Source organism: Pipra filicauda, unplaced genomic scaffold, assembly GCF_003945595.2.
Source record: "Pipra filicauda isolate LSUMZ 115617 unplaced genomic scaffold, ASM394559v2 scaffold386_size940508_pilon, whole genome shotgun sequence".
NCBI lineage: Eukaryota > Metazoa > Chordata > Aves > Passeriformes > Pipridae > Pipra > Pipra filicauda.
In genome coordinates, this window is record NW_024104516.1 from 348,562 (window position 1) to 366,839 (window position 18,278).

Consider the following 18,278-nt stretch of genomic DNA (forward strand, 5'->3'; position numbering starts at 1 on the left):
TGTTTCCAGATGGAAATTCTGTGATTTAATCCTCCTCTGTGAAACAGATACATGTTTCCTAAACAGGTGAGCTGGTACATAAATAACATTGCCAGGTACTTCTAAGTAATTAGTCATACAAATTTGAAGTCTACACCTGCATTTGAAAAAATATAGCCCTGCAATGTCATAGTATCATACATGTGTTCAGTGTTTGTTTTCTTCTACATTTGTTCTGAATGATTTTTTTGGATATACCTGTTACTCAGCACAAAAGGGCCAGAAGATCAAGCAGGTCAAAGGTTCTACAGGTTCTTTTCTGAATCTAATATTTATTTCCTCTTTAACAGGTGATTTGTATATTGGAGGAGTGGCCAAAGAAATGTTTAAGTCCTTGCCAAAACTGGTGCATGCAAAGGAGGGATTCCAAGGCTGTCTTGCATCAGTTGACTTGAATGGACGGCTCCCTGATCTAATCTCTGATGCTCTTTTCTGCAATGGGCAGATAGAAAGAGGATGTGAAGGTATTAAATATACTGATTTTTTTTTTTTTATATCATAGCGAAAGTATTGTGCGAATCCTGGAGTGTTTTGTTGATATGTTTACTGCATACATCAAGAGACTATATTCTGCCTGCTTCTAATTGAACTCGCTTGACCCTACATTTCTTTAGTATTATGGAGACAAGCGTGTGCCTGCCCTACAGCACAGAGATTGATCTGAGAATATGAGTTAACTGCATAATGTTTAATGTAGTTTCATACTTCTCCAGTGTCAAGATATTTTGCATGTATTTTGTTTACTTCTGATGTATTTTAATTAATGATAGAAACAATACCAATTAGCTTCAGTGAAGTTCTTTATATCTTCATAACACTTAAGCTTTAGCTAATACTGAGATGTTAGCTAACTGATTCCATTTTTAAAGCAGACATTTTGAGTTGATTAATTCAAGGCTAATTTATGAAGCCGTTTAAGACCAATCTTCTATATTCTCTATTTTTGCTCCCCCTGAAATTAGTATTGTCATGAACCTTTCTATCTGAAATCAGTAACAGACAAATATGTTGTATCTCACATTTTTATATCTTTTTTGACTCATCTAGAATATCATGGAATTTAAGTGAGGACAGAATTAGAAGAGGTGTATTTCTAATTCAGGGGTGCCAATTTCTAGCTATTTTTCCAGCTGTCTTCTGATCCCATGTTATTTTTACTATGATTTATGGCATAATTTGAGTACATTTTCTGTCACTCTATATCTACTTTATTCATATAATTCTGAATTTTGTGTCTATGTTCAGTTTTATGTGTTCTCCCTTCTCTTAAGTGCCATTCTTCTCTTGACAGAAAAATGTGTAAATGACATTGTAAAATTAATTTCAAGTTGGAATCTTGATGATTTTGATATAAAGTTTGTTAAGTTTGAAAATTAACATTGTGAAAAATCCAAGCAGAGCTCAAGGGGTTTCCTCAAGCTTCATGAGATAAAGCATTCTTGTGGATAAACTCTGTCTCCTCTTTTGTTGTGCCTACAGTACATTTGTGAAGGTGGAATTTTTTTGTTCTTTACCTACTACCTTTAGTTACCAATATAACTTCTATTGTTAGCACATAGAAACAGACACTAAACCTACAGAAAAAATAAGATGTGAATTTTACATATTTCTATCAGGAGTGCAAAAATATGTATAAATTACTTTGCCTCTGAGTGTAGAAAATTAGATTCTGCTTTCTGATGGGTGTTAGCAAGTTCCATGCCTGCACCATCCCTTCAGAGAGTCAAAGTATGCCTTAATTCCATTATGCATTTCATAGCTTCTTTTGAAATTATGTCATTTCCTAAATGAATTTTATGTACTTCAAAGAAATATAGCTAGCTGCAGGCCTAGTGTGAGAGTTCACCTTTTAAACCAGTGGCACAACTCATCTATCAGTGAATTTAATAAAGCTACCAACAATTTAATAAAGGCCATACAACTATTGTCCTTTTAGATAGAGAGTCAGTGTTTTCCCAACATCAAAATCATCTGACAGAACAAACTGGTCAAACCAGATGTGCTGCCTGGCTCCCAGAGAACTGCCTCATCAAAAGTCTTCTGCCCATAGAAGGAAATCTTTAACAGCATGGAATGATATATTCCCTTCCAACCTTTCTGCTTAACCTTGCAAGTTAACTCTTCCATCTCACTTATTTACTTCAAGTCTTTGTGTCTGACCCATCCACTTGTCTTTTGTTTGCAGACCATGAATCAGATGTACAAAAAAGTGTTCTGTCATCTAAAATATGATTTAAGTCACATGTGAGTTTAGCTGCCTTCTAGAAAACTGTTGTACGCCTCAAGCTGCTCACACCTCTGCTGCTGTGTACAGCCAGGACTGTTTCCATCTTTACAAAGCTGAGTGTTTTGCATCAATCTCACACTACAATGGGATGTGTAAGCTCTGAAATTCCCTAAGATGTCAAGTCCAAAGAGCTCAGGATGCAGCAGCAGAAGTAATTTCAAAAGTGTTGGTCGCCACCACTCTCAATCCAAAAGACAACTGGTGTATGTCCCTTGTTAAGACATCAGGCTGCTGGAAAATCTGGCCTGAGAAGTGAGGCACTTGGATTTGGTGTTTTTCAGGCTTATGGGATTGAATTCCCCAACTTTCTAGTACATATTAAAAAAAAAAAAGTAAGAGTAAAAAAAAATGAAAGCTCCTTTTCTCTCTTCTATCAAACTATGAAGCCATAATGCACTGCTAATTAATTTTCTCCGCTAGATTTTGTGTTTAAAATATTTATATTTCTCAATAACTTTACTGTCCTAAGTGCATGAAACATTTTTTTGAAAACCCAGTCATGGGATTGGTGTGGCAAACTGTAAGGCTTGCATTTTGAAGCTTCAACCACAACCAGATAGATATCTCTGTTCTCTATCATTGAACACTGGACATAATTTACACTTGGCTGAATCCACCTTGTTAACAAATTTTCTATGACTAGAAGAGATAGAAACTAACAGCTAGAAACATAAATATGCTAACTAGCTCTTGGAATTGTTAATGGCAGACCCCAGAGCGAGGTCGTGTCAACAATGTTTTTCTCTGGTCAAATCTGCTGTACTTTCTTTACTCACTTTAAATAAAGAAGAATTATAGAAATTACAATATGATACAAACATAGTTTTTATATATTTAGAAGAAAAATACACTGTGTACCTGCATGTGCATACAAACTATATGAAAAGTTTCACAATATTAGCATCCATAAAGATTTTGGTGGTAAGATAAGGAAGTATTTTGCAATATATATTGCAAAAAAACCCAAAACAATGTATATGCTACTTTAAAATGCTCTTTGTGTTACGTATTGCATTAAGCCCTCACACAGGACAAATGTAAACGAGAGACCAAATCCAGTCAATTAAAAAGTCTGCAGTGAAGACTGAATAATTTAAAATATTTAAATTGAATATGAATAAAAGGATGAGTGCTAGAAAAGAGTATATTACAGTACTTTTACTAAATAGCTTAGTTCTGCAATATATATATAGGAAAATATGGACCTCTTATGGTAAATATTGCAGTATTTATCAACATTAAGCAGTCATCTTCTGTTCTTTAGAAAAAAAAATCCTACTTTTATTTAAAGAAATGCTTATATATAAGCTAGTCTTGATGGCAATCTTTTAATAATGGCTAATATAGATATATAAAAAAGTGCTAAGAATCAATTCAATAAAAAGCAAAATACCTTGTTTTGTAACAAGATTGTATCTGTATTTTTTCTAAATATGTTTGTTTTGACATGTACTTCTTAATGTGCCTACAGGGTCCTGCAGTTTATGTACTTTTAAGTCCTTGTGACTTTTGCTCTACTTTTGCAAAAGATGAGGAAATTCAACATTGCATAACAAAGTGTAAATAAATCCATGAATATATAACATTTAAACACCTACAGATATTTTCACTTCAGCTTTGTAAAGTTTCTGAGTAGCAGAATCTGGTGAGAAAAAATGTGTCTTGTCAGCTACGGGATTCTGTCATTATAATCCCTAGCTCAGGAAAGGGTGATGTAATGCCCAAATGTTTAAACTTCTGGACTCAAAACTCCAAAGAAGGGGAAATCACTATCTAATGTCTGCCTACTGCAGTAAGTCAGCTATTGTTATTATTATAACCGGAGAAAATAGAACAGTTAATAGCTTTGCCAAAAAATGCAGTGTACTCTGCCCTTGTTCTCAGTCACTCTGGTGGCTGTTCAGGCCCTGGTTCAGGGGTGTGCTTGAGCAGTGCCTCATTTAAAGGAAGAGGCCATTGAGCTGACTTAAATCATATTGATATGGATTTTTCTAAAATACTGGCAAATCAAAAGAAAGTCCCACACCGAGATATTTGAAGAAGCTCTAATGTAAAAGAAGGGTTATGTGGATTTCTTTCTACAGTGTGATTTTTTAATATATTTATATAATCTTTGGACCAGTTTTGCCCTGTCATCAATGACTGGCAGTGGGAGTTTCAAATGGATATTGATGTGTCTCCTCCAAAACAATTTAGGACAATTTTATAACCCCAGAACCAAATTTTTCCTTGTAGTGTCAAGAGTTAGTGTGAAATGTGTGTGTGAGCTCGTTGTAAACTGTGGTTCACGGTCTGTATTTCAGTCTTCATTCATCCATCACAAAGAAAGGGGCTAGAGAAAAGACAGACCACAGTTGGATGATGGTGCTAATTAGTCTTGAATTCAGTGTATCTGAACATGACAAATGGCTAGTCAGGATTCAGCCATGCATTTACTCTGTTAATGCATTCATATCTATCCAAGGAAGAAAAAATAGCCCACTTTTAATTTTCCTTCATTACATGTCATCGGCTCAATTAACCATTATACTTCTAGTAAGATACTGGCAAATTACTGCTTTCTTATTTTGGCTTGCCTGAAGATTTATGGCTATTAGCATTAATTTGTTTGCATTATATGGCATTTCTTTCTCTCTTTAACAGCAGCATGCACTTTACTCTGAATGTTTTTTTTCTGTGTTTGCTGCCATTTCAATATTGCTTACTAACATTTACTATATTTTGCTTTTTTATTTTGCTGACAAAGTTGCATTGATGAAAGCTGATTTGCAAGGTAGATAGCCCTGTGTGTATTAAACAAGACTGAAACCCCCAATGCACAGTTGGATTTCTGCAATAAATGCTCTGTACATTTCAGAACTAAAGTGTGTTATTTTGTTTCAGATTTTGTCTTTCACACCTCTAAAACAATGGGCTACATGAACCTTCATTTTTCAGCATAGCTTGCATAGAGGCTTTCAGTCTTGAATATGTTTGTATAGTGATTGCTTTAGTGCTTTGATCATTCCTTTTTGAAATTTCTTTATATTTCAGTAGTCTAGTTATGATTCTCTAGAAACAGAGTAGCTTTGTTTTTCATGCGTATGTCACATTTTGGCATGCCAGTTCATTAGTAGTCTGATTTTCTGCATTTCCTCTTTAAAAAGGAACCTGCATGGGATCCCTGAAGCATGTGAATCAGTTCTTGTCAATATTCCTGCCAAAGAATCCCAAACTGCCCTTAATTTCAGACCTAAATAATTTAAAATAATTTGTGAGATTAAGATAATCGTAATAGTGTAGCTTCATTTTATTATTTTTTTTAAAATTTGTTTTTGTTTTTAATTTTATTATCCAGTCTTTCATATCCTGGAGTTTTGATTTCTGTGGCATCTGGCTTTGCGGTTTGAAATGTATTTACAGGAAGAAATAATGAAGTTTTTAGAAAACATTTAGCCAGTTAATGGTCTGACACGAGATTAAGAAATAACTCACAACAAAGTTAACATTCCCACTGTACCTGGAATAACTCTGCTTCCGTTTGTGCATTCTTATGTGTTTGACATAGCAATCTTACAACTAAAGCAAACCCACCCTTTTAATGTTACGTGCTGCTACAAAATCAGCAAGTTTATGTGTGTTTGACTCGGTAACTCTTTGCTCATATGATTTGAGATGTTGGCAACTAGTTAATGTGACCCAGTGAGAAATACCTTTCTTTGGAAGACAAAGTGCAAGTCCTTTTTTGTGTGTTCTCATTAGGCCCCAGCACAACGTGCCAAGAGGATTCGTGTGCAAACCAGGGTGTGTGCTTACAGCAGTGGGATGGATTCAGTTGTGACTGTAGCATGACCTCCTTTAGTGGACCACTGTGCAATGACCGTAAGTACACAAAAAAAATGACCCTCTGAATCCTTGAGAGCTTAAAGGCAACATTTGAAGCAAGTGCCTGAAGTGGTTTATTATTGTAATATCAGATATTTAAATGAACCGGTAAACCCTGTGAAAATCTGTAAGGCTTGTGATAAGAACAAAGCTAAACTATACAGTATAAATTTTGGACAACGGGCAGTATGAAACAGTGGCAGAATTTGGTTTTGTTACACTTGATTCCGAGTCTAATATACTGATGGTTACCTGTTTGATATAGTCCCTTTCCTGCATAAATATTACAGACGGGATTTTTTTTCCTGATTGAAGAAACGTTTTACATTTTGTTATCTTAAGTTATATTATAATTTTGTAGCACTATCATGAGGGCTATAATTACTGTGAAACAGTTGACAAGGCTCATTATCTCTCTTTGTAGATTTCTTTAGGTGACACACTAAACATGCCAATAATAAAAGTATGCTGAGTATTTTAGTTCTTTTAGATTTCATCTGAATAAAACTACATAACATACACCAACCATCTGGTCTTTCAGGAAAAGCTTAAATGTGTCAAAAATATGAGTCCTGATTCACTAACTTCGTAATCTAGTTTCATTCCAATCTAACCTTATTGATCTAAATAGAATTATACAGAAATGATGGTGGAATAGTAATGGAAGAGCCATAATGTTCCATGGTAAATGGTAAAAGCAAGCTACTGAGTTTTATTTTTAATTCATCACATTTGTAATATCCAAATGTTGCACATTTTTATATCTACATGAAGAGGGAATTTCCCCAAGGCTTTTGGCTCAAATTGTATTTCTCACAAGGCTAGAAAATTAATTATGTGTAAAACCTAATTATTTATTCTCATGAAAGTTCCATAGTTTGAAACCTGTGGAAAGAATAAAAAGGACTTACCTCAGTCTGTTTCTCTGCAGTTGCTCTCATGGTAGAAATGGTATCAAAAAACTTTCAATAATTTGAGCAAAGGTTTAGATTTACTTTATGTATATGAGTTTGCAGTTCCAATCATTATGTGTGACTAGTCATATTGCTAAACATATATTTTTTAAGGTTTCAATCACCTATGGGCTACAGGAGAAAATTTTGCTTTTAAGTTCTTATTTCTTTTTTTCTGTGATCTTTGAGTTGTTTCAAAAATAACTAAAAACTATGAATAAGAAGTTACATATATAACATCTAACAAAGGAAAAACTTTGTTTATAAATGTTTTAGCAGTAATTGATGTCTGGACCTGGAGCATCCAAGTGACAGCTAATCCGTAAATTTCACTAATCGATGAACTTACATAAGAAAGATATTTACCAATCTGTGAAGGCTTATTTATATGGTAACATTATAGACTGCATTGCACACAATTGAGATATTTCACAATATACTACTTCTGAAGATGGAAAAGGAGTACCTTTACTTTAGTAAATGGCTGCTAAAAATAATTTTTTTCCAGATAAATCTCTTTAAAAATATTTTTTTGTCACAAACATGAAATATATATTTACCTTGATATGGATATTTTGTAATAGAATGTAGAGTTTAGTAAATAATACATTTGGTTTCTGCTTTATCTTGACTCCTTAGATTAGTTCAGATACTGAAAAATCTGCAAAGCAAATCTAACAAGAGGGATTTTTCATAATGGTATATATGCCAGAAAGAAGGAAAAATTATGTCATAACCTCAACGTCATCTAGACGCTCCAAGATTGCTCTCTGCTGTGTCTGGGAAGAGCATAATGGGAAGAGAAATGATGAAATGTTACTACAGTTTTTGATAACTTGCGCAGGCTGCACACCACAGGGTAAACTTTGCAGCACTGAAGTAAGACAAATTCCCTTCCTGTGAAGAAAGATTATCTCAGCGACAGGTCTGGAATAGCACCTGCTTGTTGCTGAAAATGCATTCCCTTCAGGAAGGATGTAGGCACGTTCCCGAGCGGTGTGTGCGAGCACGTTTCCACTGCAGATTGTGCGTGGAGCCACGCTGGTTGAGAGAAGCTGAAATCTAACCCAGTATTGCTATGCAGGCAGGACCTTGGCTTATTTTACATGGAAATATACTGGTTTAGGTAAAACAGAGTATTCTGGACATCAGAATCTCATAAATAGAGGGTTTTAGTTCTCAAAGCCCTACAATTGACCACTTAAAAATAAGTGTCAGTGATAATACCAGAAACAGTTAAAAATACTTGTTTTATGGAGATTTACATTCCTCCAGTATTGGATGTCCATGTCTTAGTGTTTGCAGAGAGGTGCTGGAGTGTGGCCTTGGTGACGAGAGGACAGGACATGCTGAGTATGGCCTGCTCCACCAGACCCATCACAAGGCACAGCTGAGTCCCTCAAGCCAAACTGGTGACTGCTCTGTGAAAATACACTCAGAAAGTATGCCACTCTTGCCAAAATGTTGGATAGATAAAGGATGAAGGAACAAAATGAGTGAGAAATAGCAGAGGGAACATCAATGTCAGAGCAGAGGGAGTGGGTGTGCAGCTGGGTGGGTGTTTCGCCCTCAGCCACAATTTTACCCACCACTCAGCACTGTTTTGTTCCACCAGTTCTTAGGGACATATTTGAGCAGAAATTTCAGCAACAAAGGGGCCAAGGTGAGAGGAGATGTGTGGAGAGTGCCTAATCTAACCCTTCTGTTCAGAGTCAGATAGTACTAGTTGTCTAGGTCACCGTCTCCAAGGATGAAGACTACACAACTACTTTGGGTAACCTGTGACAGTGCTCATTCACCCTCACAGTACAAACATTTTCCTTAAGTAAGATTTCACATATTTCAGTTTGTGTCTATTGCCTCTTGTTTTCTCACTGGGCACCACTGAGAAAAATCTGTCTGCCTTCTTTACCTCCTATGCATCAGGTATTTTAAAACATTGAATGATCTCTATTGAGCCTTCTCTTCTCCTGGCTGAACAGTCTCTGGTCTCTCAGACTCTCTTCATATGAGAGAGCCCTTTGCTGGACTTATCCCTGCATGTTCATGCACTGGAGATCACAGCACTAGGAGACAGTGCTCCAGCTGCACCTCAGCAGTGCTGAGTAGAGGGGAAAGATCACATCTCTCAGCGTTTCTGCAACATTTTACCCAACGCAACCAATGAAACTCTTGGCCTTTTTTGCCACAAGAGCACATTGCTGACTCATGTGCAACTTGTTGACTACCAGGATACCCAGATCCTTCTCTGCAAGACTGTTTTCCAGCTGGTCAGGCCCCAGCTTGTCCTGATGTGTGGATTTATTCTTCCCCAGGTGCAGGATTTGGCATTTTTTATGAGGTTCTTATCAGTCCACTTCTCCAGCTTGTCAGCATCCATTTGAATGGCAGCATACACATCTGGTCTATCAACCACTCCTCCCAGCTTTGTATCATCTGCAATTTGCATAAATTTATGTGCACAAATTACCTTGCTGCATTTGAGCTGATACTTTCAATGTGTTTCCCATAGTAACCTCAGTGCACAAAGATCTGACATACGTCGGTCCCAAGCTTTATAATGCAAATGTTTCACATGTATCATTCTTGTCTTTAATTTCCAAAACAGAGAGTGTGGAGGAAATAATGAAAGAAATAGTTTCTTGAAAAGTGTTATAATACATTCTTCTAATACATTGTGCAAGAAGTTTCTTTAATCTTTCTGATAGCAGCAAATTATTACTCCTGTACTGTTCAGTGTATTATTGCAGGTGAAAATGTGCACAAGCCTAAAATGAAGATTTTTTTAAAAGTTCTCTCAAAATAAGTGCCATGTGAGGTAGATTGTTTTTTTTCCCAATCCAAGAGTGTTCTCTGTTTGTCTGCTTGAGAGAAGAGAAATTTCAGAAATGTACTCCTATGAAAAAGGACCTGGGCCTTACACTGGGCTAAATGTAAGGCTATAGTTTTACAACTGTCATCAGGAACACCATCACAGACTTTTTATTTAGCTGCAAATCTCAGTAGTCCACTCCAGTGAGTATGGAATGCCTGTAGACCATAAGCCATGGTGGCAAAGGTGGGAACTTTCTGAATGCTGCAATTTCCTATTTGCAAGAAGATAAACAAGGCTGGAGAATTTTTGACCCCAAGATGCTATACAGTTTATTATTTTGTCTTTTGATGTAATATGACACTTGGAGATTCAGGGCACCAGTGGTCTTTAGATGTGATAGATAGAAGTGTTACACTGATAAGTGTAAAGCAGACCAGTAGCAGTTGTTTCTAAAAAATGAGATTATATAAAGAGTGTACTAAAAGGACAGTTAATGGCTGTTCTTACAAATGGATGGATGGATGCATGCACCTCTGAGAAAACACATCATGAACATAGTAACTGTGTCTAACAGCAGGTTATGTAGTAAAAGCTCTCCTCCCAGGGAATTCAGCTTTTTTTATAAGAGTAGGGTTGAAAATTACTCTGGCACAGCAAAAAATATCTATAAGAGATTATCTGCTTTTTATAAGTTTACATCTGTTTTTACTCGAGCAGTCTTTAAGTACAGCCATATTAGTGAATGTAATGGCACGTTTGTGGAAACAAATACTGCTATTATGGCATAGAAAATAGCAGACATAATAACATTGTCACATTACGTTAGTATAGAAATGTTCAGTGCCAAATTACAGGGCAGCTTCAATACTGTCTGTTACCATAAGGGAATAATGTATTGGCGTTGTACTTGTGATGGTATAAGTAACACTGTGTCAACACTTCCATTAAAATTCATTTCTGAAGGGTTAGAACTTCACCACGCAGTCTCTCCTGACTAGGAATTCAACATTCTCAATCACTGTGAGTAACAAAACTTTTTTTAAAAATTCTTCTGTTTTATTTTTACTCTTTACAAGGAAAAATCAGAAGCCCTAATTTAATAGAGAGCTGTGTCAATATTGCAAGATGGGTTCACATAAAATATGTTTGATTTTCTTGATATTTAGTTGTGTTATAGAGATATTGCCTTTCAGGTAAGACTATACCTGTCCTTGCCAGATTTAACTCCAAGTGACTGTTGGCTTTCTTAACTCCCTTCCTGCATCAGGTGCTGAAGTATGTATGTGTCCAGAAAATCAAATCCTAATTATTTCATTGAACACACTGAACAGTGGATAATTTTGGCTGTTGATGAGGATAGTAGAAGCAAGACATGGTAAAAATACATTAAAGTTTATGAGAGATTTGGATATTAGCATATTTGACATAATAAAAATGACAGAAGGAACTGAATGATTCTCTCTTCAATGTAGTGTTTGGAGAGAGCGTTAAGTAATATTGAGGTTATACTTTAAACCACAAAACTCCTAAATATTGAGTCAGCAGCAATAAGTGAGTGGTTTTATAAATACCAGCCACCTTCACTGCAGAACTCTGATCAAAGCAGGCACATACTCACACTTAATGAGACAAGTCTTATACTTTGTGAACATGTAATTAACGAGTCTGTAACAATCCAGATTGCAAGGTGAGTAATTCAATATTGCACACAAGTGTAGCTATGTCTTTCCTTAGGTTTTAATGTTGTGTATGCACACACTATATTTACAATGTATAAAATATAGGAGTATTTATTATTTTCTGTTATCCACGCCACTGATTTTTTACAGTTTTCTGAGCCATCATATGGTGTTGAGTATTGAGTACTCGTTCTCCTCTCACAATGTCTTCCTTCTCCTGGAATGCAAGTGCAAGGGTGATATTCATTCTCTTTGCATTATCAGTCCAGTATTACACAAATTATGGATTTAAATAGATTTCCTTCACATTTATAATTGATTTAGCTGTTATGGATACTGCATCTTTTGGACCTTTTTCACATCAAGAGTGTAAGATCAGTCTTAATGCTATTTTTGTGAGCAGGATAAATACCTAATAAAGAAGTTTAATTAATCCAGTGACTGAAAGCTGAACTAACCACAATATCCACTCTCAGTAGTACTTTCCTAAATACCATTACATATTCCTGGCTAAGACTTTGTAGTTGCTAGATACCAATAAACATATAACCTGCTATCAAGAAAAGGGATAGAAAATTCCTCAAGAGCACTTTAAAACACATTTTATTTTCATCTCCGGTAGCTGAGAATTAAAAAAATCTGTCCCTGATAACACGCCAGTCTAAATACTTCATACAATTACTTTGCCACAGAGGCTCACTTTACACAGGAGAAATAAAGATAGCTGCGCATAAAATTACAATGCCTGGCAAAATGTTGGAATGAACTAATTGAAGAAATCTCAATTTGTTCAACTTATCTTATCTGATATCTCTCTATAATGAACATCTGGAATTTCTGGTGACAAATATCAGTGGCCTAATTTGTGTAATCTTCAAAAGAAGTAGGACTTTACACACATAGTCTTGAAAAATGAAGACAAGTTGAGGTGTGTAGGAGAATTAGAAAAACTGTAAAAAGGGCGAGGAAAGTGTTGCAAGTGAGCCATGGCTGTGGACCAAGATGACTTTTTCTGTTGTTTTTATTAGAAACGTAGTCAGGATAGACTGCACCTTGAACTGTCAGGCTCCTGTGATGTTATATGGCAGCACATGGTGTGTCAGCAAGAACTATGGAGCTTGATGTATGGATGACAACATTATTTCAAGGTTTTATTGGCCCAGCTCTGTTAGGCTTTTTCTCCTCTATTTTATGTGCATTTTGCAGTATGTAAATTTTGGCTTTTCACTAAGATATATTGGTCTATTAATCATGTAAATGAACAGGCATGGTTTTCTTAACAGTTTGAAAACAAGTTTAAGAATTTTTTTCTTATATATACACAGTGGAGTAGTCAGTTAGATGAGCTATCCATTCCTAAAATAGTTGAGGAATTTCCATTTTCTTAAATACATTACAAACTAACCCTTTAAAAAATCAAAATAATAGAAAGTTTTTTGGCAGTTATTGTAGAAGCTCTTAGATGTGAGAATATTTCTAACAAACAGTAATAAGTAAAGTTTTAAGTGGGATACTTGATACAGAAAAAGCCAAAAAGGAACTTTCAAGGTAACCAAAATACATTGATGTAATGTTTGTAGCTGAGACAGAAGCAAATATGCAACATTTCTGGCCTACTCAGAGTTATTTTCTATTTCACAATATTAAAAATGGAACATAGTGTCAGAAAATTGCAAGCTTCTCTCTGCCTCTGGAGGAATCAAGGGAGTAATTAAATTGGATTTTGGTATGTCAATAATATCTTTCTCTTATTAATGGCATAATAATTTTGTAAATCAAATTCTAGAAGTGTTTCCAGTGTCATAAAGGTGAAAATGATTAAGGGTTAATTAAATATATTCTCATGGAACTAAAATTGTTCAGTTGGGTATCATTAGATTCCTTTCTCTAGAAATTTCACTTATTACAATTTAATGGCATATTATGTACAGTTCAGACCTGAAATTTGTGTAGTCAAAAGCTATTGACAGTAATAAGCATACTGGACGAGTGCTGTCACTATTCTTTCTCATAGATTTCTCTGAACATCCCAACAATATCATATATTAAAATCAATTCTGGATAGCTGAACTAGATTAATCATTATACCCAGCACAGCTGGAAAAGAATATTAACTGTATAATGGTGTCAGTCATTCATCTCCAACAAGCCCAAAAAAAAAAGGCAATGAGTGCCAGCTTTTTTAATAGGTGGCAGCTACAAGGGTCACAAATGGTAAGAAAGAAGAAGAAAAGCTTTCCTGAGCAGTGTCTTCTATAATCTATTGTATAAGAATAGCTCAAAGTGTATACGGAGAGTTTGGTAATGTATATCTATTTTATGTGTAAGATATTTAAATACAATGGCACAATGGTGCTTCAGAAAGATAAAATTATTCAGTTTTTCTGTAGTCTGTACAGCTGGACTGGGGTTACTAAGGCAACCTGTTCTTCCTCAGCGTGTGTTCTGGCTTGACAGCTAGATAGGTGGGTTAGATTCACAGTAACTACATACATATGAGGAATCTGTATGCTCGTTGCAAAACGAGATTTTGTTGGTCCCTTGACACCATCTTCAGAGACTTCTGTGTGTTCATTTGTGCCAGATGCTGCAGAAGATTAAGGCAAAGAAAACCCTTCTATTAAAAGCTGAATAAAGAAAATTATCTGAATCTGATATAGGCAAATCAAGGCATTTCAGAGTCCAAAGTAAAGATCTGAGCAATTGCTCAGAAACTGAAAATGGAAGCACGAACTGGAGACACAGTAAGGCACAGATAAGGATACGTTATACAGACATTTCTGCAACTTTCATGATTTTGTTCCCATGCTGCAGGGTGGACATTGGACCTATTTTGACCACTTTTGGCCTGCCACTCCACTTAACTAGCAGTTAATCTAAATGAAATATCTGTATTTTTCTTAGCACATACATCTATAAAGATGCCTGTTCTCTCAATGTCACCTGTAATGTTTAAGATCCTTCACTGTTTCATTTTAATTTAGGCTTATGAATCTTGTATGCTGATGTTGTGTTTGGAAATCTTTGTAGCCATTTTCTCCTTAGGTATTCTAGGATATTATGAAAGAAGGTAACAGAGTCAGTAATAACAGTATGAAATAATACTGATGGAAGCAAATACTCCTAGGACCGAAGGAGTTTTACAAGGTTTTAGTGTCTGGTTGCTTAATGAAGACAACCGCAAAATGAAGTCCCAGCCTAGGGAAAACCACTCCATAATAAAAGCAGTCAATACCCAGGTTGGGTATTGGAAAGTTGGAACTGTAGAAAAGAGGGTGAAGAACAGCTAATGCTCATGAAGCTCTTTGGTGCCCACAAACCCAATTAAAAGGTTGTGTTAAGAATGCATGTCAATATTGTGCTAATTCTGGAGGAATGCTCATGCTGCTAAGCTTTATGCTATCACTCTTCTTAATGAAGCTACACTTTGAATTGAAAACAGACATATGCAAAATCACATCATTGCACGGCAAACATCCACACACTAAAAACACTTAAAATGCATGATATGCGATATTCATTGTCAAAGTGCATTAATATTTACAGACACCATTTGCAAGTAATCTCAAATTCTGAGTCTGCTTTACCATATAAGGTAGTCCTTCCTATAATATGTTTTGCTGTTTAAAAATTCTCTCCCTTCTAAATAGTGTAAATCTTAAGAAAACTGCTAATCAGATCAATGATCTGATATTTGGACAGGACAAATGCTTTCTAACAGCAAACTGAAATTTAGTTACAATTTGCGTTTCAAATCACCAGTTGAATGACTGATTTTAATACACTGAAATCCAAAGTCACCATATATATAGCATTTTTCCCCTTGAAATTAAACCCAGAGATTCTGAAATTACATGAGATTCTTTCTACTCTCCTTTTTTCCCTCCTTATCCCGTCTTTTGGATCACCAAAACATATTAGCTTGGCCTCAGGTTGATTATGGTCATGAATTTTCTCATGATCCAGTAGTAAGTGTGGGTTGGCTTTCCTGTGTAGTCAAAAATTCATCAGATAGGTGAATTTCAAACACTGATTCTATCAGTGGCAGATGGTCATGTTAATTTCTTTAAATATGTTATTTTCTGCTTATCAAAAATAGCCTTTTCTTGTAACCTCATGTCCTGTACTCGTAGTGGCTATCACATATTTGAAATAGTTTTATGGCTAGCTCATATCTCCTGTTTTGACCCTGAACCAGAGCTCCCCTGAAGAGAATCAGAAACACCACAACCCTTCAACACACCAGGAGGAACCCAAGGGACTCTTATTCCTCCTCCATTATCCGTATTGTAGAAGTATATTTGTCCCTTCTTCACTGTTTCTCCTTCAAGCAGTTGTGTGCTGTACAGCGTACACAGCACCTACCCTGTGCTTCTGGGAGATGTCAGAACCCCTACACGAGCACACTTGGGTTTTGCATGAGCAGTAAATTGGACACTCTAGAACAGTCAGGTTTGCTGTGCATGTACAAACCATCTGTATGGCTCTTTCACAAAGGGTTCGAGGCTGCTCAGAAGTATCATTCTTGCTACGACACACAAACACCTGATATGTACATGGGCAAATGACAAGTTTGAGACTCCTAAGGATCCAGCAGTTAAGCCAAACTGCTTGATATCTGAAAACATTGGACAAGTATGAAGAATCCTTTAACTTTAGCCAGAATCCTAAAGTCAAAGACAAGTATGTTCAAGGAGCTACTTGGATATCTACTTGGTAATCTTTGCTCTTTGGACAAGTTCTGCTTTAGCACTGAGCTTCAGTCTTTCCTGTTTTATTTAGTCTTTTTTCTTTTTTGTCTGCTAAAAGGATGGGGACACATTTTAATATGGGGTTATTTTGTAATCTCTGAGGGGAAGTCTTTATAGGAGGAAATATTCAAAATGATAGTATCATTGTCATTGAAAACACTACCAGGAATAAATGAAAAATTATTCCAAATTTGCTGGACCAATAGTGGCATGTCAGATCAAGTTCAGATTATTTCAGAACTCAGCAGATTAAATTTCTGTACAACTGAGGCCTGAACATTTTTGAAAATCATAATTTGGGGGATATTTTACTGAGCACACATAATCCTATTTCCCCTAAAGCTTTTATCTTTCTTGCCTCTACTTACTACCAACATATAATACTAGTGATATTTAATTTGAACTACTTAAAGCAGCTTTACTGGGATGGCAGCCAACTTCAAAGAAATCTTGTGTGACCTCAACAAATGCACAGGGCCGAGAGATGATATTTTCCCTGAAGATTAACCTTTTCCTGTGGATGATACTGTATGCCAGACAGCAGGGAAAACTTGTGGATGGTGATTCATAAACCTATAGTAAAAATGCAGTGTATTGTAGTTTCAGATATGTAGAAAAGGTATTTCTTGCAATTTGAGTATTTCTGCACTGTGTCAGGTTTTTTTGGATCCAATTGATCACAAGATAAAGAAGTTGTCTAAGGAATTGCTCCAACTTATTTCTCAGTCCCATTTTCTAGGAAGAAGGAAGTCAGGATTAAGGTTGTGTAATAGTAACAATGTTGTAAAAAAATGTTGCTGAATTTAAGTGCTTTGGAAAATGTCAGTTTTGAAAGTTAAAACTGAAGTGTCTTCTCTCCATTTAGAGCAGGAACAGTATCTTAAGTAGAAATATAAAATTCCCCTAGCACCCTTCTAATATAACCCTACGTAGCCTACATAGTACCTTCCAAAATGGGGGTGTCAGCAGAAGTGGGGATGGCAATGATATTTTTAAGACATGCCATGTAATTCAGCATCACCAGCACAACTGCAGTGGCTGTGGCAGGACCAGTTGGGAGCAAATTTCAGACTTTTAAACTTCTTAGGCCAGCTCTGCATCCTAAGCCAAGATCTCGTGGAACGTCTTTAGCTTGATATGCCAGAAATAATTAGTTGGGGAGAGGGTGCTGGGAACTGAGAGTGATATTGCTCAGTTTGTGCAAAGTAAGTTATTGATGTGTAAATATTGGAGTTGTGTGTTACACAGTTTTTAAAACTGGAAAGAATAAGTAAGAAGATAATGTGGAAGGCTGTAGGCAATCATAACCTTGCATATAAGTGTTGGGAGTTGTACAGCCTTAGGTCATAAATTCTGGACAATACTGGGTAGTTTGAAGCAAAGTTCTAAGTGATCTTAAGTACTAAGCAGGTAAGGCCTACCAATTTTTAGGAATAATAGAAGTATGGGAAAGACACTCCATAGACTATCTGTGCACAATCTCTTGTTCATTTTTAGGTTTATTTAAACTGAAATATGGACTATTGAGAAGCACCGGTACACCAGCAAATACTATCCTCTCATATAAATATTCTGAAATTAAATTTAATATGTATGTTTATGTGCGTAAAAATGTGAACAGGTACAGAATTATAAAAGTGATCTCATATGAAGACAAAGTCTTCTAGACTAATATATTCTCAGACATAATATAAATTACTTCTTCATATCACTCTTAGGTGATTCTGAATAAATTCTTTTTTCATCTATTAAAATATAATTGTTTTAAAAAAAAGAGTGTGTGTGGGAAATTTAATCATGGACCAATAACAGCATTTTGGAATTTTTTTTTTTCTCTGACTGATGCATGTACCAGTAATCCTCTTTTCACATTAAGATGTCTTCTTAATG

At 35.7% G+C, this 18,278-nt stretch overlaps 1 protein-coding gene across 9 annotated transcripts in view; it reads left to right on the forward strand.

Moving 5' to 3' along the window:
• Positions 1-18,278, forward strand: part of NRXN1 (neurexin 1) — a 708,974-nt gene that overhangs the window by 348,555 nt on the left and 342,141 nt on the right. For 6 of the 9 annotated variants that reach the window (XM_039384929.1, XM_039384934.1, XM_039384932.1 and 3 more), the window contains 3 exons: positions 330-503; positions 5,073-5,099; positions 6,068-6,187. In XM_039384929.1, coding sequence (XP_039240863.1) covers positions 330-503; positions 5,073-5,099; positions 6,068-6,187 — 321 coding nt within the window. The remainder of the gene's footprint in view (positions 1-329; positions 504-5,072; positions 5,100-6,067; positions 6,188-18,278) is intronic. The other 3 variants (XM_039384935.1, XM_039384936.1, XM_039384938.1) reach the window with 1 other exon arrangement.